This window comes from Haemorhous mexicanus, chromosome 35 (genome assembly GCF_027477595.1).
Source record: "Haemorhous mexicanus isolate bHaeMex1 chromosome 35, bHaeMex1.pri, whole genome shotgun sequence".
NCBI lineage: Eukaryota > Metazoa > Chordata > Aves > Passeriformes > Fringillidae > Haemorhous > Haemorhous mexicanus.
In genome coordinates, this window is record NC_082375.1 from 113,469 (window position 1) to 134,960 (window position 21,492).

The window sequence follows — 21,492 nt, forward strand, 5'->3', positions numbered from 1 at the left end:
AAATCCCCCTCCCAGCCCTTCAGGACCCTCCCCTCACCCCCAGGACCCCCCAGAACTCCCCAAAACTCCCCCAGGACCCCCCAAATCCCCCCCCTAACCCTTGTAGGACCCTCCCCATACCCCCATGACCCTCTCAGGACCCCTAAAGCCCCCCCAGGACCCCTCAAATCCCCCTCCCAGCCCTTCAGGACCCTCCCCACACCCCCAGGACCCTCCCCCAGGACCCCCCAAGTGCCCCCCAGGATCCCCAAATCCTCTCCAGGACCCCTCCCCAACCTCTTTGGATCCCCCAAATCCCCCCCTAACCCTTTTAGGACCCTCCCCACACCCCCAGGACCCCCCAAATCCTCCCCAGGACCCCTCAAATCCCCCTCCCAGCCCTTCAGGACCCTCCCCACACCCCCAGGACCCCCCCAGAACTCCCCAGAACTCCCCCAGGACCCCCAAATCCCCCCCCAGGATCCCTCAAATTCCCCCCCAGGACCCCCCAAATCCCCACCCTAACCCTTGTAGGACCCTCCCCACACCCCCAGGACCCCCCTGGGACCCCCCCAGCTTTGCCCCCAGCCCTACCTGGAGCCGAAGTCACCCTGGGTGTCCCCCGGGGCCGTGGCCAGGAGGTCGTCGGCCCTCAGGGGCTTCTCCTTCCTGCGCAGCTTCCGCACGCGGCGCCGCGTCTTGCGGAACGTCACCGCCTGCCACCCCCAAATCACCCCAAAATCCTTCTCAGGACCCCAAAATCACCCCAAAAGCCTCCTCAGGACCCCAAAATCACCCCAAATCACCCCAAAAGCCTCCTCAGGACCCCCAAATCACCCCAAATCACCCCAAAAGCCTCCTCAGGACCCCAAAATCAACCCAAAATCCTCCTCAGGACCTCCAAATCCTCCTCAGGACCCCAAAATCACCCCAAATCACCCCAAAATCCTCCTCAGGACCCCAAAATCACCCCAAATCACCCCAAAATCCTCCTCAGGACCCCAAAATCACCAAGAATCAACCCAAAATCCTCCTCAGGACCCCAAAATCACCCAAAATCACCCCAAAATCCTCCGCAGGACCCCAAAATCACCAAGAATCAACCCAAAATCCTCCTCAGGACCCCAAAATCACCCCAAATCACCCCAAAAGCCTCCGCAGGACCCCAAAATCACCCCAAAATCCTCCTCAGGACCCCCAAATCACCCCAATTCCCTCCCCACAGACCCCAAAATCTCCCCCAATGACCCCCAAATCCCCCCAATGACCCCAAATACCCCCAAAATCCCCCCCAATGTCCCCAAATACCCCCCAAATCCCCCCAAAATCTCGCCCAAAATGTCCCAAATGACCCCAAATCCCCCTCAAAATCTCCCCCAATGACCCCAAATCCCCCCAAAATTCCCCCCAATGACCCCAAATCCCCCCAAAATCTCCCCCAAAATGTCCCAAACGACCCCAAACCCCTCCCAAATCTCCCCAATGACCCCAAATCTCCCCCAAAATTCCCCCCAATGACCCCAAATCCCCCCCAAAATCTCCCCAAATCCCCCCCAATGACCCCAAATTCCCCCAAAATCGCCCCCAAAATGTCCCAAATGACCCCAAACCCCTCCCAAATCTCCCCAATGACCCCAAAATCTCCCCCAAAATTCCCCCCAATGACCCCAAATCCCCCCAGAATCTCCCCCAATGACCCCAAATCCCCCCCAAAATCCCCAAAATTCCCCCCCAATGACCCCAAATCCCCCCCAATGACCCCAAATCCCCCCAAAATCTCCCCAAATGACCCCAGATCCCCCCCAATGACCCCAAATCCCCCCCAAAATCTCCCCAAATCCCCCCCAATGACCCCCTCCCCCCCCTCACCATCTCCTCGGCGCTCAGGTACTCGCTGGCCAGGCGGGGGAGGGGCAGCTCCAGGCTCTGGGGGGCGGGGCCTGGCGGGGGGAGGGGCCCGGGCCGGGGGTCCCCGCCCACATCCTGCGTCCCCCCCGGGCCCAGGCGGAACGAGGGGCGTGGCCCCGGCTCGTCGTACTGCGGCAGCAGCGCCGGCGCCGCCTGCGGGGAGATGGGGGGGGGGAGATATCGCGATATGGAGCAACGTATTGCGATACCGACCAGTGTACTACGATATCAATTAATATATCGCGATACTGACTGGTAGGTTATGATATAGCACCGTATCGAGCAGCGTATCGCGATATCAAGCGGAGCGTCGCGATACTGACTGGTGTATCGCCATACGTTCCGATATCGAGCGACACATCACGACATATTGCGATATGGACTGGTATATCGCGATATGTCACGATACCGAGTGACTTATCACCCTACCGACCAGTATACTGCAATATCCCTTGATATGTCGCGACGCCGACTGGTATATCGCGATACTGACGGACATATCTCGATATCAGCTGATATATCACAACGCGGACTGACGTTATCGCAACGCCGACCGCTGTATCGCGATAATCCACCGCAAACAGCAATACGGACTAATCTATCGCAACGACGACCAGGATATGACGATGTCAGGTGATATATCGCGATATCCGCCAGTATATCGCGATATCGGCTGATATATCGCGACTCGGACTGGCATATCGCAACGTCAATTGATATATCGCGATACCTGACAGCGTACTGCAACATCAACTGGTACACTGCAATACTGAGCCGTATATCGCGATATCGGCTGATATATCGCGACTCTGAGCAGCACATCACAAAATCAATTGATATATCGCGATACCTGCCAGCATACTGAGCGATAGTGGCTGGTATATCGCAACTCGGACTGGCACATCGCAACACCAATGGATATATCGCGATACCTGCCAGCACACTGCGATATCAACTGGTACACTGCAATACTGAGCCATATATCGCGATAGTGGCTAATATATCGCGACTCTGACTGGTACATCGCAACACCAATTGATATATCGCGATACCTGCCAGCGTACTGCACTACCAACTAGGACACTGCAATACTGAGTGGTATATCGCGATATCGGCTGATATATCGCGACGTGGACTGGCACATTGCAACACCAATTAATATATCGCGATACCTGCCAGCGTACTGCAGCATCAACTGGTACACACTGCAATACTGAGTGGTATATCGCGATAGCGGCCGATATATCGCGATGTAACGTGAGATGGGTACAGAAAGCACAGGAGCCTGTGATATATCGCGATATGAAACAGCCTGTCAGGAGATGCACAGCGTGTCAGCGATACACGGGCTGCGACAACCTGCGGTATATCACGATATAGGGGCTGCGACAGTCCGCGATGTATCGCGACGCACAGCACTCAGAGCCCCGTGAAATATCGTGATATTCAGGGCTGGATATCACGATATCAGGGTTCCACGATGCGTCAGGATTCAGTGAGCGGATGGATCTACGTCACAATGCACAGGGCTGAGTGGCCTGTGATATATCGCGATATACAGCACTCGATAACCTGTGATATATCGCGATATACAGGACTCAGTCACCTGTGATATACAGCGCGATAACCCATGATATATCGCGATATACAGTGCTCGATAACCCACGATATATCGCGATATACAGTGCTCGATAACCTGTGATATATCGCGATATAGAACACTCAACAACCTGTGATATACAGCGCGATAACCCATGATATATCGCGATATACAGTGCTCGATAACCCGTGATATATCGCGATATACAGTGCTCGATAACCTGTGATATATCGCGATATACAGCACTCAACAACCTGTGATATACAGTGCGATAACCCACGATATACAACGCTCAATAACCCGTGATATATCGCGATATACAGCACTCAATAACCTGCGATATACAGCGCGATAACCTATGATATATCACGATATACAAGGCTCAATAACCTGTGATGTATCGTGATATACAGCACTCAATAACCTGCGATATACAGCGCGATAACCTATGATATATCACGATATACAATGCTCAATAACCTGTGATATATCACAATATACAAGGCTTGATAACCCATGATATATTGCGATATACAGCACTCAACAACCTGTGATATACAGCGCGATAACCCATGATATATCACGATATACAGCACTCAATAACCCATGATATATCGCGATATACAGCACTCAATCACCTGTGATATAGAGCGCCATAACCCACGATATATCACGATACGCAACGCTCAATAACCTGGGACGTACTGCAATACACAATGCTCAATAACCCGTGATATATCGTGATATATAGCACTCAATAACCCGTGATATACAGCGCAATAACCCACGATATATCACGATATACAATGCTCAATTGCCCGTGATATATCGCGATATACAGTGCTCAATAACCCGTGATATATCACGATATACAGCACTCAATAACCTGTGATATACAGCACAATAACCCACGATATATTGCGATATAGAGCACTCAATAACCTGTGATGTATCGCAATACACAATGCTCAATAACCTGTGATATATCGCGATATACAGCGCTCAATAACCTGTGATATACAGCGCGATAACCCACGATATATCACGATATAGAGCACTCAATAACCTGTGATGTATCGCAATACACAATGCTCAATAACCTGTGATATATCGCGATATACAGCGCTCAATAACCTGTGATATACAGCGCGATAACCCACGATATATCACGATATAGAGCACTCAATAACCTGTGATGTATCGCAATACACAATGCTCAATAACCCGCGATATATCGCGATATACAGCACTCGATAACCTGTGATATACAGCGCGATAACCCATGATATATCACGATATACAACGCTCAATAACCCGTGATGTATCGCGATATACAGCACTCAGTCACCTGCGATATACAGCGCGATAACCCATGATATATCACGATATTCAATGCTCAATAGCCTGTGACGTACTGCAATACACAATGCTCAGTAAGCCGTGATATATCGCGATATACAGCACTCAATAACCTGTGATACGCAGCGTGATGACCCATGATATATCACGACACACAATGCTCAATAACCCACGATATATCATGATATACAATGCTCAATAACCCGTGATATATCGCGATATACAAGGCTTGCTAACCTGTGACGTATCACGACATACAGCACTCGATAACCTGTAACGTATCGCAATACACAACGCTCGACAACCCACGATATATCACGATATACAACGCTCAATAACCCGTGATATATCGCGATATACAGCACTCGATAACCTGAGATATACTGCGCGACAACCCACGATATATCACGATATACAACGCTCAATAACCTGTGATGTATCGCAATACACAATGCTCAATAACCCGTGATATATCGCGATATACAGCACTCGATAACCTGTGATATACAGCGCGACAACCCACGATATATCACGATATACAATGCTCAATAACCCGTGATATATCGCAATAAACGACGCTCAATAACCCCTGATATATCGCGATATACAGCACTCGATAACCTGTGATATACAGCGCGACAACCCACGATATATCACGATATGCAACGCTCAATAACCCGTGAGGTATCGCAATAAACGACGCTCCGTAACCTGTGATATATCGCGATATACAGCACTCCATAACCTGTGATATACAGTGTGATAACCTGCGATGTATCACGATATGCAACGCTCAATAACCCACGATATATCGCGATATACAGCACTCGATAACCTGTGATATACAGCACGACAACCCACGATATATAACGATATGCAATGCTCAATAACCCGTGATGTATCGCAATAAACGACGCTCCGTAACCCCTGATATATCGCGATATAGAGCACTTGATAACCTGTGATATACACTACGATAACCCATGATATATCGTGATATACAATGCTCATTAACCCCTGATATATCGTGATATAGAGCACTCCATAACCTGTGATATACAGCGCGATAACCTATGATATATCACGATATTCAATGCTCAATAACCTGTGATGTATCGCAATACACAATGCTCAATAACCTGTGATATGTCGCGATATACAGCACTCAATAACCTGTGATATATCGCGATATACAGTGCTCAATAACCCGTGATATATCGCGATATACAGCACTCAATAACCTGTGATATACAGCGCGATAACCCACGATATATCACGATATAGAGCACTCAATAACCTGTGATGTATCGCAATACACAATGCTCAATAACCTGTGATATGTCACGATATACAGCACTCAATAACCTGTGATATACAGCGCGATAACCCATGATATATCGCAATAAACGACGCTCCGTAACCCCTGATATATCGCGATATACAGCACTCGATAACCCGTGCTATATCACGATACACGGCACTCCGTGACCTATATCGCGATATACAACGTGACGCACGCCCGTAACGCCACGCGCCGTACGTCACGTCGCAACACGTCGCGATGGGCAGCGCCATCTCGCGATAGGACGCCGCGATACGCGGGGATCTATCGCGATATGTCGCGACAGGTACCTGCGGGCCGGGCTCCTGCTCGCCGTAGGGGTCGTAGTTGGGGCGGCGGCGCCGCAGCTCCTGCTCCTCCTGCGCCCGCGCCGCCGCCGCCAGCGCCACCTGCTCCAGCACGTCCTCACCGCCCTCCAGCACCCCTGGGGACACGGGGGACAGCAGGGGACAGCCAGGGGACAGCCAGGGGACAGCCAGGGGACAGGGGACAGCCAGGGGACAGGGACAGCCAGGGGACAGCCAGGGGACAGCCAGGGGACAGGGGACAGCCACAGCCAGGGGACAGGGACAGCCAGGGGACAGGGGACAGCCACAGCCAGGGGACAGGGGACAGCCAGGGGACAGGGGACAGCCACAGCCAGGGGACAGGGGACAGCCAGGGGACAGGGACAGCCAGGGGACAGCCAGGGGACAGGGGACAGCCACAGCCAGGGGACAGGGCCAGCCAGGGGACAGGGACAGCCAGGGGACAGCCAGGGGACGGGGACAGCGAGGGGACAGGGACAGCCAGGGGACAGCCAGGGGACAGGGACAGCCAGGGGACAGGGACAGCCAGGGGACAGCCAGGGGACAGCCAGGGGATAGGGACAGCCAGGGGACAGGGACAGCCAGGGGACAGTGAGGGGACAGGGACAGGGACAGCCAGGGGACAGTGAGGGGACAGCGACAGCCAGGGGACAGTGAGGGGACAGCGACAGCCAGGGGACAGCCAGGGGACAGCGAGGGGACAGGGACAGCCAGGGGATAGCCAGGGGAGAGGGGACAGCCAGGGGACAGGGACAGCCAGGGGACAGCCAGGGGACAGGGACAGCCAGGGGACAGGGACAGCCAGGGGACAGCCAGGGGACAGCCAGGGGATAGGGACAGCCAGGGGACAGGGACAGCCAGGGGACAGTGAGGGGACAGGGACAGGGACAGCCAGGGGACAGTGAGGGGACAGCGACAGCCAGGGGACAGTGAGGGGACAGGGACAGCCAGGGGACAGCCAGGGGACAGCAGAAACAGGGTCAGGGACAGGGGACAACACAGGGACAGCCAGAGGACATGGCCAGGGGACAGCAGGGACAGCACAAGGACACAGGAAAGGAGGGGACAGCGGACACAGGGGGGTGACAGAGGAGAGACAAAGGGGACAGTGAGAGGACATCTTGGACAAGGACAAGACACCCCACACCCCATGTGCCCTCCCCATGGCCCTTGGGGACAGTCCTGTCCCCACCATGTCCCCACTGACCCTTGTCCCCCTGCCACCCCACTGTCCCCAATGTCCCCACTGTCCCTGTGCCACCCCAATGTCCCTGATGTCCCCACTGACCCCTGTCCTTGAAGGTCAGCACCAGGGTCTGTTCCTGTGCCACCCCAATGTCACCACTGCCCCTGATGTCCCCAATGTCCCCACTGTCCCCAATGTCCCCACTGACCCCAATGTCCCTGTGCCACCCCACTGTCCCCAATGTCCCCGATGTCCCCACTGACCCCAATGTCCTTGTGCCACCCCAATGTCCCCAGTGTCCCCAATGTCCCCACTGACCCCAATGTCCCTGTGCCACCCCACTGTCCCCAGTGTCCCCGCTGTCCCCACTGACCCCACTGTCCTTGTGTCACCCCAATGTCCCCAGTGTCCCCAATGTCCCCACTGACCCCAATGTCCCTGTGCCACCCCACTGTCCCCGATGTCCCCACTGACCCCAATGTCCCCAGTGTCCCCAATGTCCCCAATGCCCCCACTGACCCCATTGTCCCCAGTGTCCCCACTGACCCCAATGACCCCACTGACCCCAATGTCCCCAGTGTCCCCACTGTCCCCGATGTCCCCACTGACCCCAATGTCCCCAGTGTCCCCACTGTCCCCAATGTCCCCACTGACCCCAATGTCCTTGTGCCACCCCACTGTCCCCAATGTCCCCACTGACCCCAATGTCCCTGTGCCACCCCACTGTCCCCAATGTCCCCACTGACCCCAATGTCCCTGTGCCACCCCACTGTCCCCAATGTCCCCACTGACCCCAATGTCCCTGTGCCACCCCACTGTCCCCCATGTCCCCACTGACCCCAATGTCCCCTTGCCACCCCACTGTCCCCAGTGTCCCCAATGTCCCCACTGACCCCAATGTCCCCACTGACCCCAATGTCCCCACTGTCCCCGATGTCCCCACTGACCCCCATGTCCCTGTGCCACCCCCCTGTCCCCAGTGTCCCCAATGTCCCCACTGACCCCAATGTCCCTGTGCCACCCCACTGTCCCCGATGTCCCCACTGACCCCAATGTCCCCACTGACCCCAATGTCCCCAGTGTCCCCACTGTCCCCAGTGTCCCCACTGACCCCAATGTCCCTGTGCCACCCCACTGTCCCCAGTGTCCCCGATGTCCCCACTGACCCCGATGTCCCTGTGCCACCCCACTGTCCCCACTGTCCCCGATGTCCCCACTGACCCCTGTCCTTCAGGGTCAGCACCAGCGTTTGTCCCTCGGGGATCGAGGCCGGGTCGTGCTCCACCGTCAGCCCCTGCAGGTCCCGGGCGCTGTAACGCTCCTGGGGGGACACAGGGGGGGTCACTGCCTGTCCCCAAGCTGTCCCCAATGTCCCCAAGCTGTCCCCAAGCTGTCCCCAGTGTCCCTCACCCTCCGGCGCCGCTGGAACTCCTCCTCCACCAAGGGGCTGACGCCGAACTCCTGGTCCATCTCCTCCAGCAGCTTGGCCTGCAAACCCCCCCAGTGACACCAGTTTGGGGACATCGGGGGACACCAGGGGACACCGGGGGACACCCCCAGCCCCATCCCAGAAGAACAGGAACGTAGGAATTTGTCAACAGGGGAAAAAATGACCCCAAAATTCCCATTTTTGGTTCAAAACCCGCCAACAAACAGAAGGGAAACGCTCCCAAATTGTTGAGTTTTAATAGAATTTTTTTAGGGATCCTCCTAAAAATTGGATTTTATCTTTAGGTGATCCCAAAATCCCTGAAAATTGAGGTGGGAGCAAAATTTTGGGGACAAAATCTGCGATTTTAGCACCGCGTTTGAAAAATTCACTGCAAAAACTGAAAAATTTGAAAGTTCAAAATCTCTTTTTTTTGGGGTGTTTTGTGGGAATAACCCTAAACATCCCACCGAGGCTTAAAATTCCTAAAAATTGGGATGAAATTTAAATTCTACCCTTCAAATTCCCCATTTTAACCCAAAACTTTGTTTCAGAAGAAAGATTTAACTCCCAAAATCTTTTATCTTTAGGGAATTTTTAACTGAAAACGTTAAAATTTAACTTGAATTCCAAGAAAATCCAGAATTCCCAAAATCCAGGGGAAAAAAATCAGGATTTTAAGTGGGAAAAACCCTGAAAAAAAATCCTCTAAAAATCCAAATTGTTGCTGTAAAATTGCTAAAAATTGGGGTAAAAACACCAGGTTTGGACTGAAATCCGGGGGGGGTTTGGGGTTTTCTGGGATTTGGGGATTTTTTGGGATTTTGGGGGTCCCTTCCCACCCTTTTCTCTGCCAGCTCCTTCTCCCTCTGCAGCGCCCGGCTGCGCTCGATCCACGCGGCCGCGTCGTCCAGCCAGGGCTCCTCCTCCCCCAGCGTCTTCACCTTCCTTTTTTGGGGCCAAAAAAAAGATTTTTTGGGGTCCCCACAATTGTCTCAAATCAGCCTTGAACCCCCAAATCCTCCTGGATTTTCTCAGCTTTCCAAAAATCCCAAATTTTTCTTAATATCCCTAAAGGTTTTTTTAAGAAAATATCCTTAAAATTTTTTCTACGCCTCAAAATTCTCTCTCAGATCCTCCCAAAATTTTTATCAACTCTCCTCAAATCTTTTATCTGCCCCAAAATCCAATCCTGGTCCCTCCAAAATTTTCCCTGAGAACCTCAAATCCACCCCCAGCACCCTCAAATTCCCCCAAATGCTCCCCAAACCCCCCTGGAATCCCCCAAATCCCCCCTAAAATGCCATAAACAGCCCCCAAACCCTTCAATCCATCACCAAATCCCCTCCCAGCCCCTCAATTCCTCCCCAGACACCCCCAAACCCCCCTTAAACCCCTCCCAAATCCCTCAACCCCCCCAAAACACCCTCCCAGCCTCCCAATTCCTCCCCAGACACCCCCAAACCCCCTCCCAGCTCCCCAAAAATCCCCCAAACCCTCCTCAAACACTCCCAAACCCCCTCCCAACCACCCCAATTCCCCCCAAACCCCCCAAATTCCCCCCAAACCCAATCCCAGCCCCCCCAAATCCCCTCCCAGCTCCTCGAATTCCCCCCAAACCCAATCCCAGCCCCCCCAAATTCCCTCCCAGCTCCTCGAATTCCCCCCAAACCCAATCCCAGCCCCCCCCAATCCCCTCTCAGCCCCCCCAATTCCCACCCAAATCCCCTCCCAGCCCCCCAATTCCCCCCAAACCCCCTCCCAAACCCCTGAATTCCCCTCAAACCCAATCCCAGCCCCCCAAATTCCCCCCAAACCCAATCCCAGCCCCCCCAAATCCCCTCCCAGCCCCCCCAATTCCCCCCAAATCCCCTCCCAAACCCCTGAATTCCCCCCAAACCCAACCCCAGCCCTCTGAATTCCCCCAAACCCAATCCCAGCCCCCCCAAATCCCCTCCCAGCTCCTCGAATTCCCCCTGAACCCAATCCCAGCTCCCCCAAATTCCCTCCCAACCACCCCAATTCCCCCCAAACCCAATCCCAACCACCCCTATTTCCCCCCAAATCCCCTCCCAACCACCCCAATTCCTCCCAAACCCCCTCCCAACCCCCTGAATTCCCCTCAAACCCAATCCCAGCCCCCCAATTTTCCCCAAATCCCCTCCCAAACCCCTGAATTCCCCCCAAACCCAATCCCAGCCCCCCAAATTCCCCCCAAACCCAATCCCAGCCCCCCCAAATCCCCTCCCAGCCCCCCCAATTCCCCCCAAATCCCCTCCCAAACCCCTGAATTCCCCCCAAACCCAACCCCAGCCCTCTGAATTCCCCCAAACCCAATCCCAGCCCCCCAAATCCCCTCCCAGCTCCTCGAATTCCCCCTGAACCCAATCCCAGCTCCCCCAAATTCCCTCCCAACCACCCCAATTCCCCCCAAACCCCCTCCCAACCACCCCTATTCCCCCCCAAACCAAATCCCAGCCCCCCAATTTTCCCCAAATCCCTTCCCAACCCCCCCTATTCCCCCCATATCCCCTCCCAACCCCTCGAATTCCCCCCGAACCCAATCCCAGCCCCCCCAAATCCCCTCCCAGCCCCCCCAATTCCCCCCAAACCCCCTCCCAGGCCCCCCAAGCCCCCTCCCAGCCCCCCATTCCCGTACCCCAGTTTCTGGTTCAGCAGCCGTTTCTCCTTGGCCGCCGCCAGCTTCTCGCGGATTTCCTCGCGCTGCCGCAGCGCCAGGGGGTTGATCACCTCGGCTGCCACCGGGTCCTCCTTGGTGCCTGCCTCTGCCCCCAAAAACAGGCCAAAGTTAGCCCAAAATCAACCCAAAATCAGCCCCAGGACAGCCCAAAATCAGCCCCAAAAATCGGTGAAATCAATCTCAAAATCAGCCCAAATTTCACCCCAAAATCATCTCCAAACCCACCCCAAAATCAGCTCCAAATCAGACCAAAGTCAGCCCAAAATCCACCCCAAAATCAGCCTCAAAGTCAAACCCAGGGCATCCCAAAATCCATCCCAAAAATCCATGAAAGCAACCTCAAAATCAGCCCAAAGTCAACCTAAAATCCACCCCAAAATCAGCCCCAAAATCAGTCCCAAAGTCAGCCCCAAAGTCAGACCAGGGCATCCCAAAATCCACCCCAAAAATCGGTGAAATCAATCTCAAAATCAGCCCAAAGTCAGCCTAAAATCCACCCCAAAATCAGCCCCAAAATCAGACCCGGGCATCCCAAAATCCACCCCAAAAATCGGTGAAATTAATCTCAAAATCAGCCCAAATTTCACCCCAAAATCCACCCCAAAATCAGCCCCAAAGTCAGACCCAGGACACCCCACAATCCACCCCAAAAAATCAGTGAAATCAACCTCAAAATCAGCCCCAAGTCAGCCTAAAATCCACCCCAAAATCCACCCCAAAATCGGCTCCAAAATCAGACCCAGGACATCCTACAATCCACCCCAAAAATCGGTGAAATTAATGTCAAAATCAACCCAAATTTCACCCCAAAATCCACCCCAAAATCAGACCCGGGCATCCCAAAATCCACCCCAAAAATCTGTGAAATCAACCTCAAAATCAGCCCAAATTTCACCCCAAAATCCACCCCAGAATCAGCCCCAAAGTCAGACCCAGGGCATCCCACAATCGACCCCAAAAATCGGTGAAATTAATGTCAAAATCAACCCAAATTTCACCCCAAAATCATCCCCAAAATCAGCCCCAAAATCAGACCCAGGGCATCCCACAATCCACCCTGAAAAATCCGTGAAATCAACCTCAAAATCAGCCTAAAATTCACCCCAAAATTGGCTCCAAAATCAGACCCAGGACATCCCACAATCCACCCCAAAAAATCCGTGAAATCAACCTCAAAATCAGGCCAAATTTCACCCCAAAATCCACCCCAAAATCAGCTCCAAAATAAGACCCAGGACATCCCACAATCCACCCCGAAAAATCGGTGAAATCAACCTCAAAATCAGCCCAAAATCAGCCTAAAATCCACCCCAAAATCAGCCCCAAAATCAGACCAGGGCATCCTACAATCCACCCCAAAAATCGGTGAAATCAATCTCAAAATCAGCCCAAATTTCACCCCAAAATCCACCCCAAAATCAGCCCCAAAGTCAGACCCAGGACATCCCACAATCCACCCCGAAAAATCGGTGAAATCAACCTCAAAATCAGCCTAAAATCAGCCTAAAATCCACCCCAAAATCAGACCCAGGACATCCCAAAATCCATCCCAAAAATCCACGAAAGCAACCTCAAAGTCAGCCCAAAGTCAGCTCAAAATCCACCCCAAAATTCACCCCAAAGTCATCCCAAAAATCAGCCCCAAAATTGGTGAAATCAACCTCAAAACCAGCCCCAGAATCAGCCCCAAAATTGGTGAAATCAACCTCAAAACCAGCCCCAGAATCAGCCCCAAAATTGGTGAAATCAACCTCAAAACCAGCCCCAGAATCAGCCCCAAAATTGGTGAAATCAACCTCAAAACCAGCCCCAGAATCAGCCCCAAAATTGGTGAAATCAACCTCAAAACCAGCCCCAGAATCAGCCCCAAAATTGCTGAAATCAACCTCAAAACCAGCCCCAGAATCAGCCCCAAAATCAGTCCCTGGGCACCCCAAACTCAGCCCTAAAACCAACCAGACCGAGAACTGGCACCAAACCCCCCAAAATCCCTCAAACCCCCCCCCCAATATCCCCTCACCTTTCTTGGCCGTGCTGGTCTCCAGTGGTTTCAGTCCCAGTTTGGCCCGGAGCTTACTGGGAACAGGAAAAGGCTCAGGAGGGGTTTGGGGTGGGGGGACCCCAACTTTGGGGTGGAAAGACCCCAATTTTGGGGGATTTGAGGGTGGGGAGACCCCAATTTTGGTGGATTTGGAGGGGGGAAACCCCAATTTGGAGGGGATTTGAGGTGGGGGGACCCTAATTTGATAGGATATGGGGTGGGCACCCCAATTTTGGGGGGGATTTGGGGGGTTGGTCCTCACTTGGTTTCTTCCACGCTCAGGGAGGATTCTCCTGCTGCAGACTTAGGAGGAGCTGAGGGAATAATTAATAATTTATTAATAATTAACTAGGGTGGGGGGAGCTCCGCTGGTACCCCCCGAGGTGCTGCCCCACCCCCATCACCCCAGAGAGCCCAAAATCCCCTTTAAACCCTCAAAATCCCCTTTAACCCCCAAAATCCCCTTTAAACCCCCCAAAATCTCTCTGAGGTCTCCCTCATCCAAAGTTGCCCCCCCAAAACCCCAAATTCCTCCCAACCCCCCAAAATCGCATTAATTGCACCCCAAAATCACCTCCAGCACGCCCGAGCCCCTCCATGCACCCCTAAATCCCCCCCAAACCCCCCCAGGACCCCCCAAATCCTCACCGGGTTCCTCCCGCTCCTCCTTCCTCTCCCTCTTAGCTCTCCGCTCGCTCTCGGAGCCCCCCCGGCCATGGCCGCTCCTCCCGGCCTCCTCGGCCCCTCCGCGCCGCGAGGAACCGGAGCCTCCCCCGGAGCCACCGCGCTCCCCCCGAGAGCGGCTGCGCTTCCCGCGCCGCTCCCCGCCGCGGTGCCGGTGCTTGCGGTGCTCGCGGGGCCGCCCCGCGCTGCTGCTGCTGCTGCCGCCGCCCGTCCCGGCCGCCCCCGGGGCATCCTCGGCCGCCTCGGCCCCGCCGCGGTCCCGGTGCTTCTTCGAGGCGCCCATGGCTGCGCCGCAACTTCCGGGGGAGAGCGGAACTTCCGGTGATTGCCATGGAGACGCTTCCGGTGCCCGGCTACTTCCGGCGGAGCGCGGTGCTGATTGGTCGAGGAATAGGCGGGACTTGAAGGGGCAATGTGGGATGAACCATTATGAGGGCCGAGGGGGTGGGCAGAATGAGCACGATGGTTGCGGCGCCGTCTCATCTCCCCACAGAGGGCAGGAGACCTCCGTTAGAGGCATCGACGATCCTCCAACACGGTTTCCAGTGAGGAAACGCCATGCGTGCCGCCCGATGAGGGCCTCCGTAAATAGCGCCCCCCCCGGGGCACAACAAAATGGTGGCGCCCAGAAAAAATGAATAGAGACTTTAATAACACCAAAATGGCGGCTGCTTGGGGTGCGGCAAAATGGCGGCGCATGGGGGGGACCCCGAAAAGGACGGGGGTGTCGAGAATCCTCCTAGAAAAGAAAAGGGCACGACTCCCATAACCGGCGTCCCGCTGAGCCGCGGTGCGAGCCAGCGACTCCAAAGCGCGCCCTCGGGGCTCTGACCCGCCCCGTTCGCCTCGGGGCGCTTCCGGCCCCCTCCCCTCCCCTCGTGCTCTTTGATCCGCCCGGCGCGGGCGCCTCGGCGGCGCCGGGGGAGGCGGTTTCGGGGGGGGCGTGGTCAGCGCGATGTGGGCGTGGTTTCACGGAATATAAAAGGCGCCGCCGCGTCCCCCCCCACGCTCGTCACGAGGGCTCTGCGGAGGTATTCCACGCCCTGAGGGGCTTCGGGCTCCAGGGGGGATTTCTGGGGGACACAAACAGCCTTTGGGGGTCCCCGTGAGAATTTCGGGGTGCCCGGGGGTTCTTTGGGTGTGCGGGGGGGGCGGGGGTGTGCTCAAGATCCCCTCCAAGGGCGGGTTTGGTTGTTCAAGGAGGCGCTGGGGCAGGGCCCCGAGGCCTGGAAGGATTTTGGGGTGTCCTGTGAGGGGTTTGGGGATCCCGGGGCGGTGTTGGGTACTCAAGAGGAGCTTAAAACCCCCACAAGAACATTTTAGCGTGGCTAGGGTGATCTCTAGAACGATTTTGAGGAGTTTTTGGGGTTCGGGGGGCACCCCTGGATCTCTTTAAGAACCTTTGCATGCCAGGGGCAAAGTCGGGGGCAAAGTCAGGGTTCGGAGATTCCCCTTGAGGCTGTTTGGGGTGAAAGCTCAACCCCGCCCAAAGCCTTTTGGGGCCATCTCGGGAGGTTTTCGAGGTGATCCCTGGAGCTTTTGGGGTGACCCCTGAAAGTTTTGGGTGATTCTCTGAACATTTTGGGAGCGGTCCCTGGAGGTTTTGGGGGCGATCCCTGGAGGTTTTGGGGGCGACCCCTGAAGGGTTTTCGGGGCGATCCCTGGAGGTTTTGAGGGGATCCCTGAACATTTTGGGGCGACCTCTGAAGGGTTTTCGGGCGATTCGTGGAGGTTTTGGGGTGATTCCCTGAACGTTTTGGGGCGATCGCTTTAGGTTTTGGGGGTGATTCCCTGAAGGGTTTTGAGGTGATCCCTGGACATTTTGGGGTGATTCGCTGAAGGTTTTTGAGGCGATCCCTGAAGGGTTTTCGGGGCGATCCCTGAAGGTTTTTGGGGCGATCCCTGAAGGTTTTGAGGTGATCCCTGAACATTTTGGGGTGATTCCCTGAAGGTTTTTGGGGCGATCCCTAGAGGTTTTGAGGTGATTCCCTGAAAGTTTTCGGGGTGATTCCTGAAGGGTTTTCGGGGTGATTCCTGAAGGGTTTTCGGGGTGATTCCTGAAGGGTTTTCGGGGTGATCCCTGAACGTTTTTGAGGTGATCCCTGAACGTTTTGGGGCGATCCCTGAAGGTTTTGAGGTGATTCCTGAAGGTTTTTGAGGTGATCCCTGAAGGGTTTTGAGGTGATCCCTGAACATTTAGGGTGATTCCCTGAAAGCTTTTGGGGTGACCCCTGAAGGCTTTGGGGTGATTCCCTGAAGGTTTTTGGGGCGATTCCTGAAGGTTTTGAGGTGATTCCTGAAGGTTTTGAGGTGATTCCCTGAAGGTTTTTGGGGCGATTGCTTTAGGTTTTGGGGGTGATTCCCCTGAAGGATTTTGGGGCGACCCCTGGAGGGTTTTGGGGCGATTCCCTGAAGGTTTTTGGGGCGATCCCTGAAGGTTTTTGGGCTGCTTCCCTGAAGGTTTTTGGGGCGATCCCTGAAGGCTTTGGGGCGATCTCTGAAGGGTTTTCGGGGCGATCCCTGGAGGTTTTGAGGTGATCCCTGAACATTTTGGGGTGATCCCTGAACATTTTGGGGTGATTCCCTGAAGGTTTTGGGGCGATCCCTAGAGGTTTTGAGGTGATTCCCTGAAAGTTTTTGGGGTGATTCCTGAAGGGTTTTCGGAGTGATCCCTAGAGGTTTTGAGGTGATTCCCTGAACATTTTGGGGCGATTCCCTGAAGGTTTTTGGGGCGATCCCTGAAGGCTTTTGAGGCGATCCCTGGAGGTTTTGGGGCGATTCCTGAAGGTTTTTGGGGCGATCCCTGAAGGTTTTTGGGGCGATCCCTGAAGGATTTTGGGGCGATCCCTGAAGGATTTTGGGGCGATCCCTGAAGGTTTTCGAGGCGATCCCTGAAGGTTTCGAGGCGATCCCTGAAGGTTTTGGGGCGATCCCTGAAGGTTTTCGGGGTGATCCCTGAAGGATTTTGGGGTGATCCCTGAAGGCTTTGGGGCGATCCCTGAAGGTTTTCGAGGCGATCCCTGAAGGTTTTGGGGCGATCCCTGAAGGTTTTGAGGTGATCCCTGAAGGTTTTGGGGCGCCCCCTGAAGGTTTTGAGGTGATCCCTGAACATTTTGGGGTGATTCCCTGAAGGTTTTTGGGGCGATTCCTGAAGGTTTTTGGGGCGATTCCCTGAAGGTTTTTGGGGTGATTCCCTGAAGGCTTTGGGGCGATCCCTGAAGGTTTTCGAGGCAATCCCTGAAGGTTTTTGGGGCGATCCCTGAAAGTTTTTGGGGTGATTCCCTGAAGGTTTTGAGGCGATCCCTGAAGGTTTTGGGACGATCCCTGAAGGCTTTGGGGCGATCCCTGAAGGTTTTTGGGGCGATCCCTGAAGGTTTTTGGGGTGATTCCCTGGAGGTTTTGGGGCGATCCCTGAAGGTTTTGGGATCTTTTTCCCCAGATGGATCCCGAGTCTCCCCCCCGCGAGCTGGAGCTGTCGGCGCTGGAGGCCGAGAAGGAGCCGATGGCCGCGGCCGAGGCGGAGCCGGGGACGCCCCCTGAGGCTCCCCCTCCCCACCGCGACCCCTCCCCAGCCCCGGAGCAGCGGCAGGGCGGCGAGAAGAACGGGCTGGTGATGAAGATCCCCCCCGAGGAAGAGGAGGAGGCGGCTTTAGGGGGCACGGGGGTTTCGGGGAGCCCCAAATTCACCGGGCTGGGCAAGGAGGAGCTGCTGAGGGAGGCGGGGACGCCGCTCTGGGCCCGGGCCCGCCTGGTGCTGCTCGTGCTCTTCTGGGCAGGCTGGCTCGGGATGTTGGGGGCTGCTGCTGCCATCGTGGCCCAGGCCCCCCGATGCCAGCCCCTGCCTGCCAAAGCCTGGTGGGAGCTCGGGGCGCTCTACAGGGCCCCCCCCAAGGCTTTTGGGGGCAATCTGGAAGGTGAGGAGGGGTCTAGAGGGTTTTGGGGGGGTCCCATGGGGGGTTTGTGGGTGTTTAGAGGGTCCCCAGAGGGGTGGAAGAATCCCCGAGGATGGCTGGAGGAATTTGGGGGGGTCCCACGGGGGGTTTGTGGGGGTTTAGAGGGTCCCCAGAGGGGTGGGAGAATCCCAGAGGATGGCTAGAGGAATTTTGGGGGGTCCCATGGGGGGTTTGGGGGTGTTTAGAGGGTCCCCAGAGGGGTGGAAGGATCTCAGAGGATGGCTGGAGGAATTTTGGGGGGTCCCATGGGGGGTTTGGGGGTGTTTAGAGGGTCCCCAGAGGGGTGGGAGTATCCCAGAGGATGGCTGGAGGAATTTTGGGGGGTCCCATGGGGGGTTTGGGGGTGTTTAGAGGGTCCCCAGAGAGGTGGAAGGATCTCAGAGGATGGCTGGAGGAATTTGGGGGGTCCCATGGGGGATTTGGGGGTGTTTAGAGGGTCCCCAGAGAGGTGGAAGGATCCCAGAGGATGGCTGGAGGAATTTTGGGGGGTCCCATGGGGGGTTTGTGGATGTTTAGAGGGTCCCCAGAGAGGTGGAAGGATCCCCGAGGATGGCTGGAGGAATTTGGGGGGGGTCCCATGGGGTGTTTGTGGGGGTTTAGAGGGTCCCCAGAGGGGTGGAAGAATCTCAGAGGATGGCTGGAGGAATTTGGGGGGTCCCATGGGGGGTTTGGGGGTGTTTAGAGGGTCCCCAGAGAGGTGGAAGGATCTCAGAGGATGGCTGGAGGAATTTGGGGGGGGTCCCATGGGGGGTTTGGGGGTGTTTAGAGGGTCCGCAGAGGGGTGGAAGGATCTCAGAGGATGGCTGGAGGAATTTGGGGGGGGGTCCCATGGGGGGTTTGGGGGTGTTTAGAGGGTCCCCAGAGAGGTGGAAGGATCTCAGAGGATGGCTGGAGGAATTTGGGGGGGGTCCCATGAGGGGTTTGGGGGTGTTTAGAGGGTCCCCAGAGGGGTGGAAGGATCTCAGAGGATGGCTGGAGGAATTTTGGGGGGGTCCCATGGGGGGTTTGTGGGTGTTTAGAGGGTCCTTTTTGGGGGTGGGAGGATCCCAGAGGATGGCTGGAGGAATTTGGGGGGGTCCCATGGCGGGTTTGGGGGTGTTTAGAGGGTCCCCAGAGGGGTGGGAGGATCCCAGAGGATGGCTAGAGGAATTTTGGGGGGTCCCATGGGGGGTTTGTGGGGGTTTAGAGGGTCCCCAGAGGGGTGGAAGGATCTCAGAGGATGGCTGGAGGAATTTGGGGGGGGGTCCCATGGGGGGTTTGGGGGTGTTTAGAGGGTCCCCAGAGGGGTGGAAGGATCTCAGAGGATGGCTGGAGGAATTTGGGGGGGTCCCATGGGGGGTTTGGGGGTTTTTAGAGGGTCCCCAGAGGGGTGGAAAGATCTCAGAGGATGGCTGGAGGAATTTGGGGGGGGTCCCGTGGGGGGTTTGGGGGTGTTTAGAGGGTCCCCAGAGAGGTGGGAGGATCCCAGAGGATGGCTGGAGGAATTTTGGGGGGTCCCATGGGGGGTTTGGGGGTGTTTAGAGGGTCCCCAGAGGGGTGGAAGGATCCCAGAGGATGGCTGGAGGAATTTTGGGGGGTCCCATGGGGGGTTTGTGGGTGTTTAGAGGGTCCCCAGAGGGGTGGAAGGATCTCAGAGGATGGCTGAGACAAGCCGAGAATGCTGGAGAATTTGGGGGGTCCCATGGGGGGTTTGTGGGGGTTTAGAGGGTCCCCCCAGAGGGGTGGAAGGATCTCAGAGGATGGCTGGAGGAATTTGGGGGGGGTCCCATGGGGGGTTTGTGGGGGTTTAGAGGGTCCCCAGAGGGGTGGGAGAATCCCAGAGGATGGCTAGAGGAATTTTGGGGGGTCCCAGGGGGGGTTTGGGGGTGTTTAGAGGGTCCCCAGAGGGGTGGAAGGCTCTCAGAGGATGGCTGGAGGAATTTGGGGGGGTCCCATGGGGGGTTTGTGGGGGTTTAGAGGGTCCCCAGAGAGGTGGAAGGATCTCAGAGGATGGCTGGAGGAATTTGGGGGGGTCCCATGGGGGGTTTGGGGGTGTTTAGAGGGTCCCCAGAGGGGTGGAAGGATCCCCGAGGATGGCTGGAGGAATTTGGGGGGGGTCCCATGGGGGGTTTGGGGGTGTTTAGAGGGTCCCCAGAGAGGTGGAAGGATCCCATAGAGGATGGCTGGAGGAATTTTGGGGGGTTTGGGGTGTCCCTAGAGGTGAGTTGGGGGAGTTTAGGGAGTCTCCAGCCTGGTTTTAGGGAGGTCTGTGAGGTTTTTGAGGAATTGGGGAGGGGGTCCCAGGAAGATTTGAGTGTTTCCTGGCAGCCTGGGGGAAGATTCCATTAATAAATCCCCAAAATGAATCCAGGGATATTTGGGGAGGGGGTGGGGATTCATTTCAGTGCCCCCCACCAGGTGTCAGGGGTGAATTCCCAGGAGGAATTCCCAAAAAAACCCCCCAGGGTCAGCCTGGGGACCCCCCCCCCATAAAATGGCTTGGGGGGGGGGAGTGACTCAGCAGTTGGGGAGGTCCCCCCACTTCAGGGGGGGTTCTTGGGGGGGGTCTCCCCTACTTAAGGGGGGTTCCAGGATCTCCAAAGCTTTAGGGAGCCCCCAATATCTTGGGAATTTTGGATTTTCCCCCAATTCTGGGACGATTTGGGGATCCTTGAGGAGACTTTTTGGGCCCCCTGGGTTGGTTTGGGGGTCTCAGGGTGGGATTTTGGGGGTCCCCAGCAACATTGGGGATCTCTTTGGGGGCTCCTGGGAGGATTTTGGGGTTGTGCTGTCGGGTCAGATTTGGGGTTCACCCCTTTTTGCAGGTGTGGTGAAACATTTGGGGTACCTGAAGGAGAAGCTGCAGGTGGGGGGGCTGGTGCTGGGCCCTGTGGCCCCCCAAAAATCCCCTGAGGAGCTCATCCCCCCCCTGAGGGAGCTGGACCCAGCCCTGGGCACCAGCGAGGGACTTCAGCACCCTCCTGCAGGCAGCCAAGGACAAAGGTGGGCTGGGGGGGTCCCCC

General features: G+C 55.7%; 2 protein-coding genes across 2 annotated transcripts in view; one reads left to right on the forward strand and one right to left on the reverse strand.

Moving 5' to 3' along the window:
• Positions 1 to 569: 569 nt before the first annotated feature.
• Positions 570 to 14,846, reverse strand: LOC132341035 (U4/U6.U5 tri-snRNP-associated protein 1-like). Its single transcript, XM_059872299.1, has 10 exons — positions 14,502 to 14,846; positions 14,116 to 14,167; positions 13,833 to 13,888; positions 11,771 to 11,897; positions 9,954 to 10,059; positions 9,093 to 9,170; positions 8,904 to 9,003; positions 6,479 to 6,612; positions 1,849 to 2,040; positions 570 to 695 (listed from the first exon to the last, which is right to left on the reverse strand). The coding sequence occupies exons 1-10, from the start codon at positions 14,818 to 14,820 to the stop codon at positions 570 to 572; spliced, it is 1,290 nt and encodes a 429-aa protein (XP_059728282.1). The 5' UTR covers positions 14,821 to 14,846.
• A 444-nt stretch (positions 14,847 to 15,290) lies between these two features.
• Positions 15,291 to 21,492, forward strand: part of SLC3A2 (solute carrier family 3 member 2) — a 10,227-nt gene continuing 4,025 nt past the window's right edge. Inside the window, 4 exon segments of the mRNA XM_059872300.1 lie at positions 15,291 to 15,568; positions 17,977 to 18,451; positions 21,295 to 21,434; positions 21,436 to 21,472. Of these exon segments, the coding sequence (XP_059728283.1) occupies positions 17,977 to 18,451; positions 21,295 to 21,434; positions 21,436 to 21,472 (652 nt within the window). The 5' untranslated portion in view covers positions 15,291 to 15,568.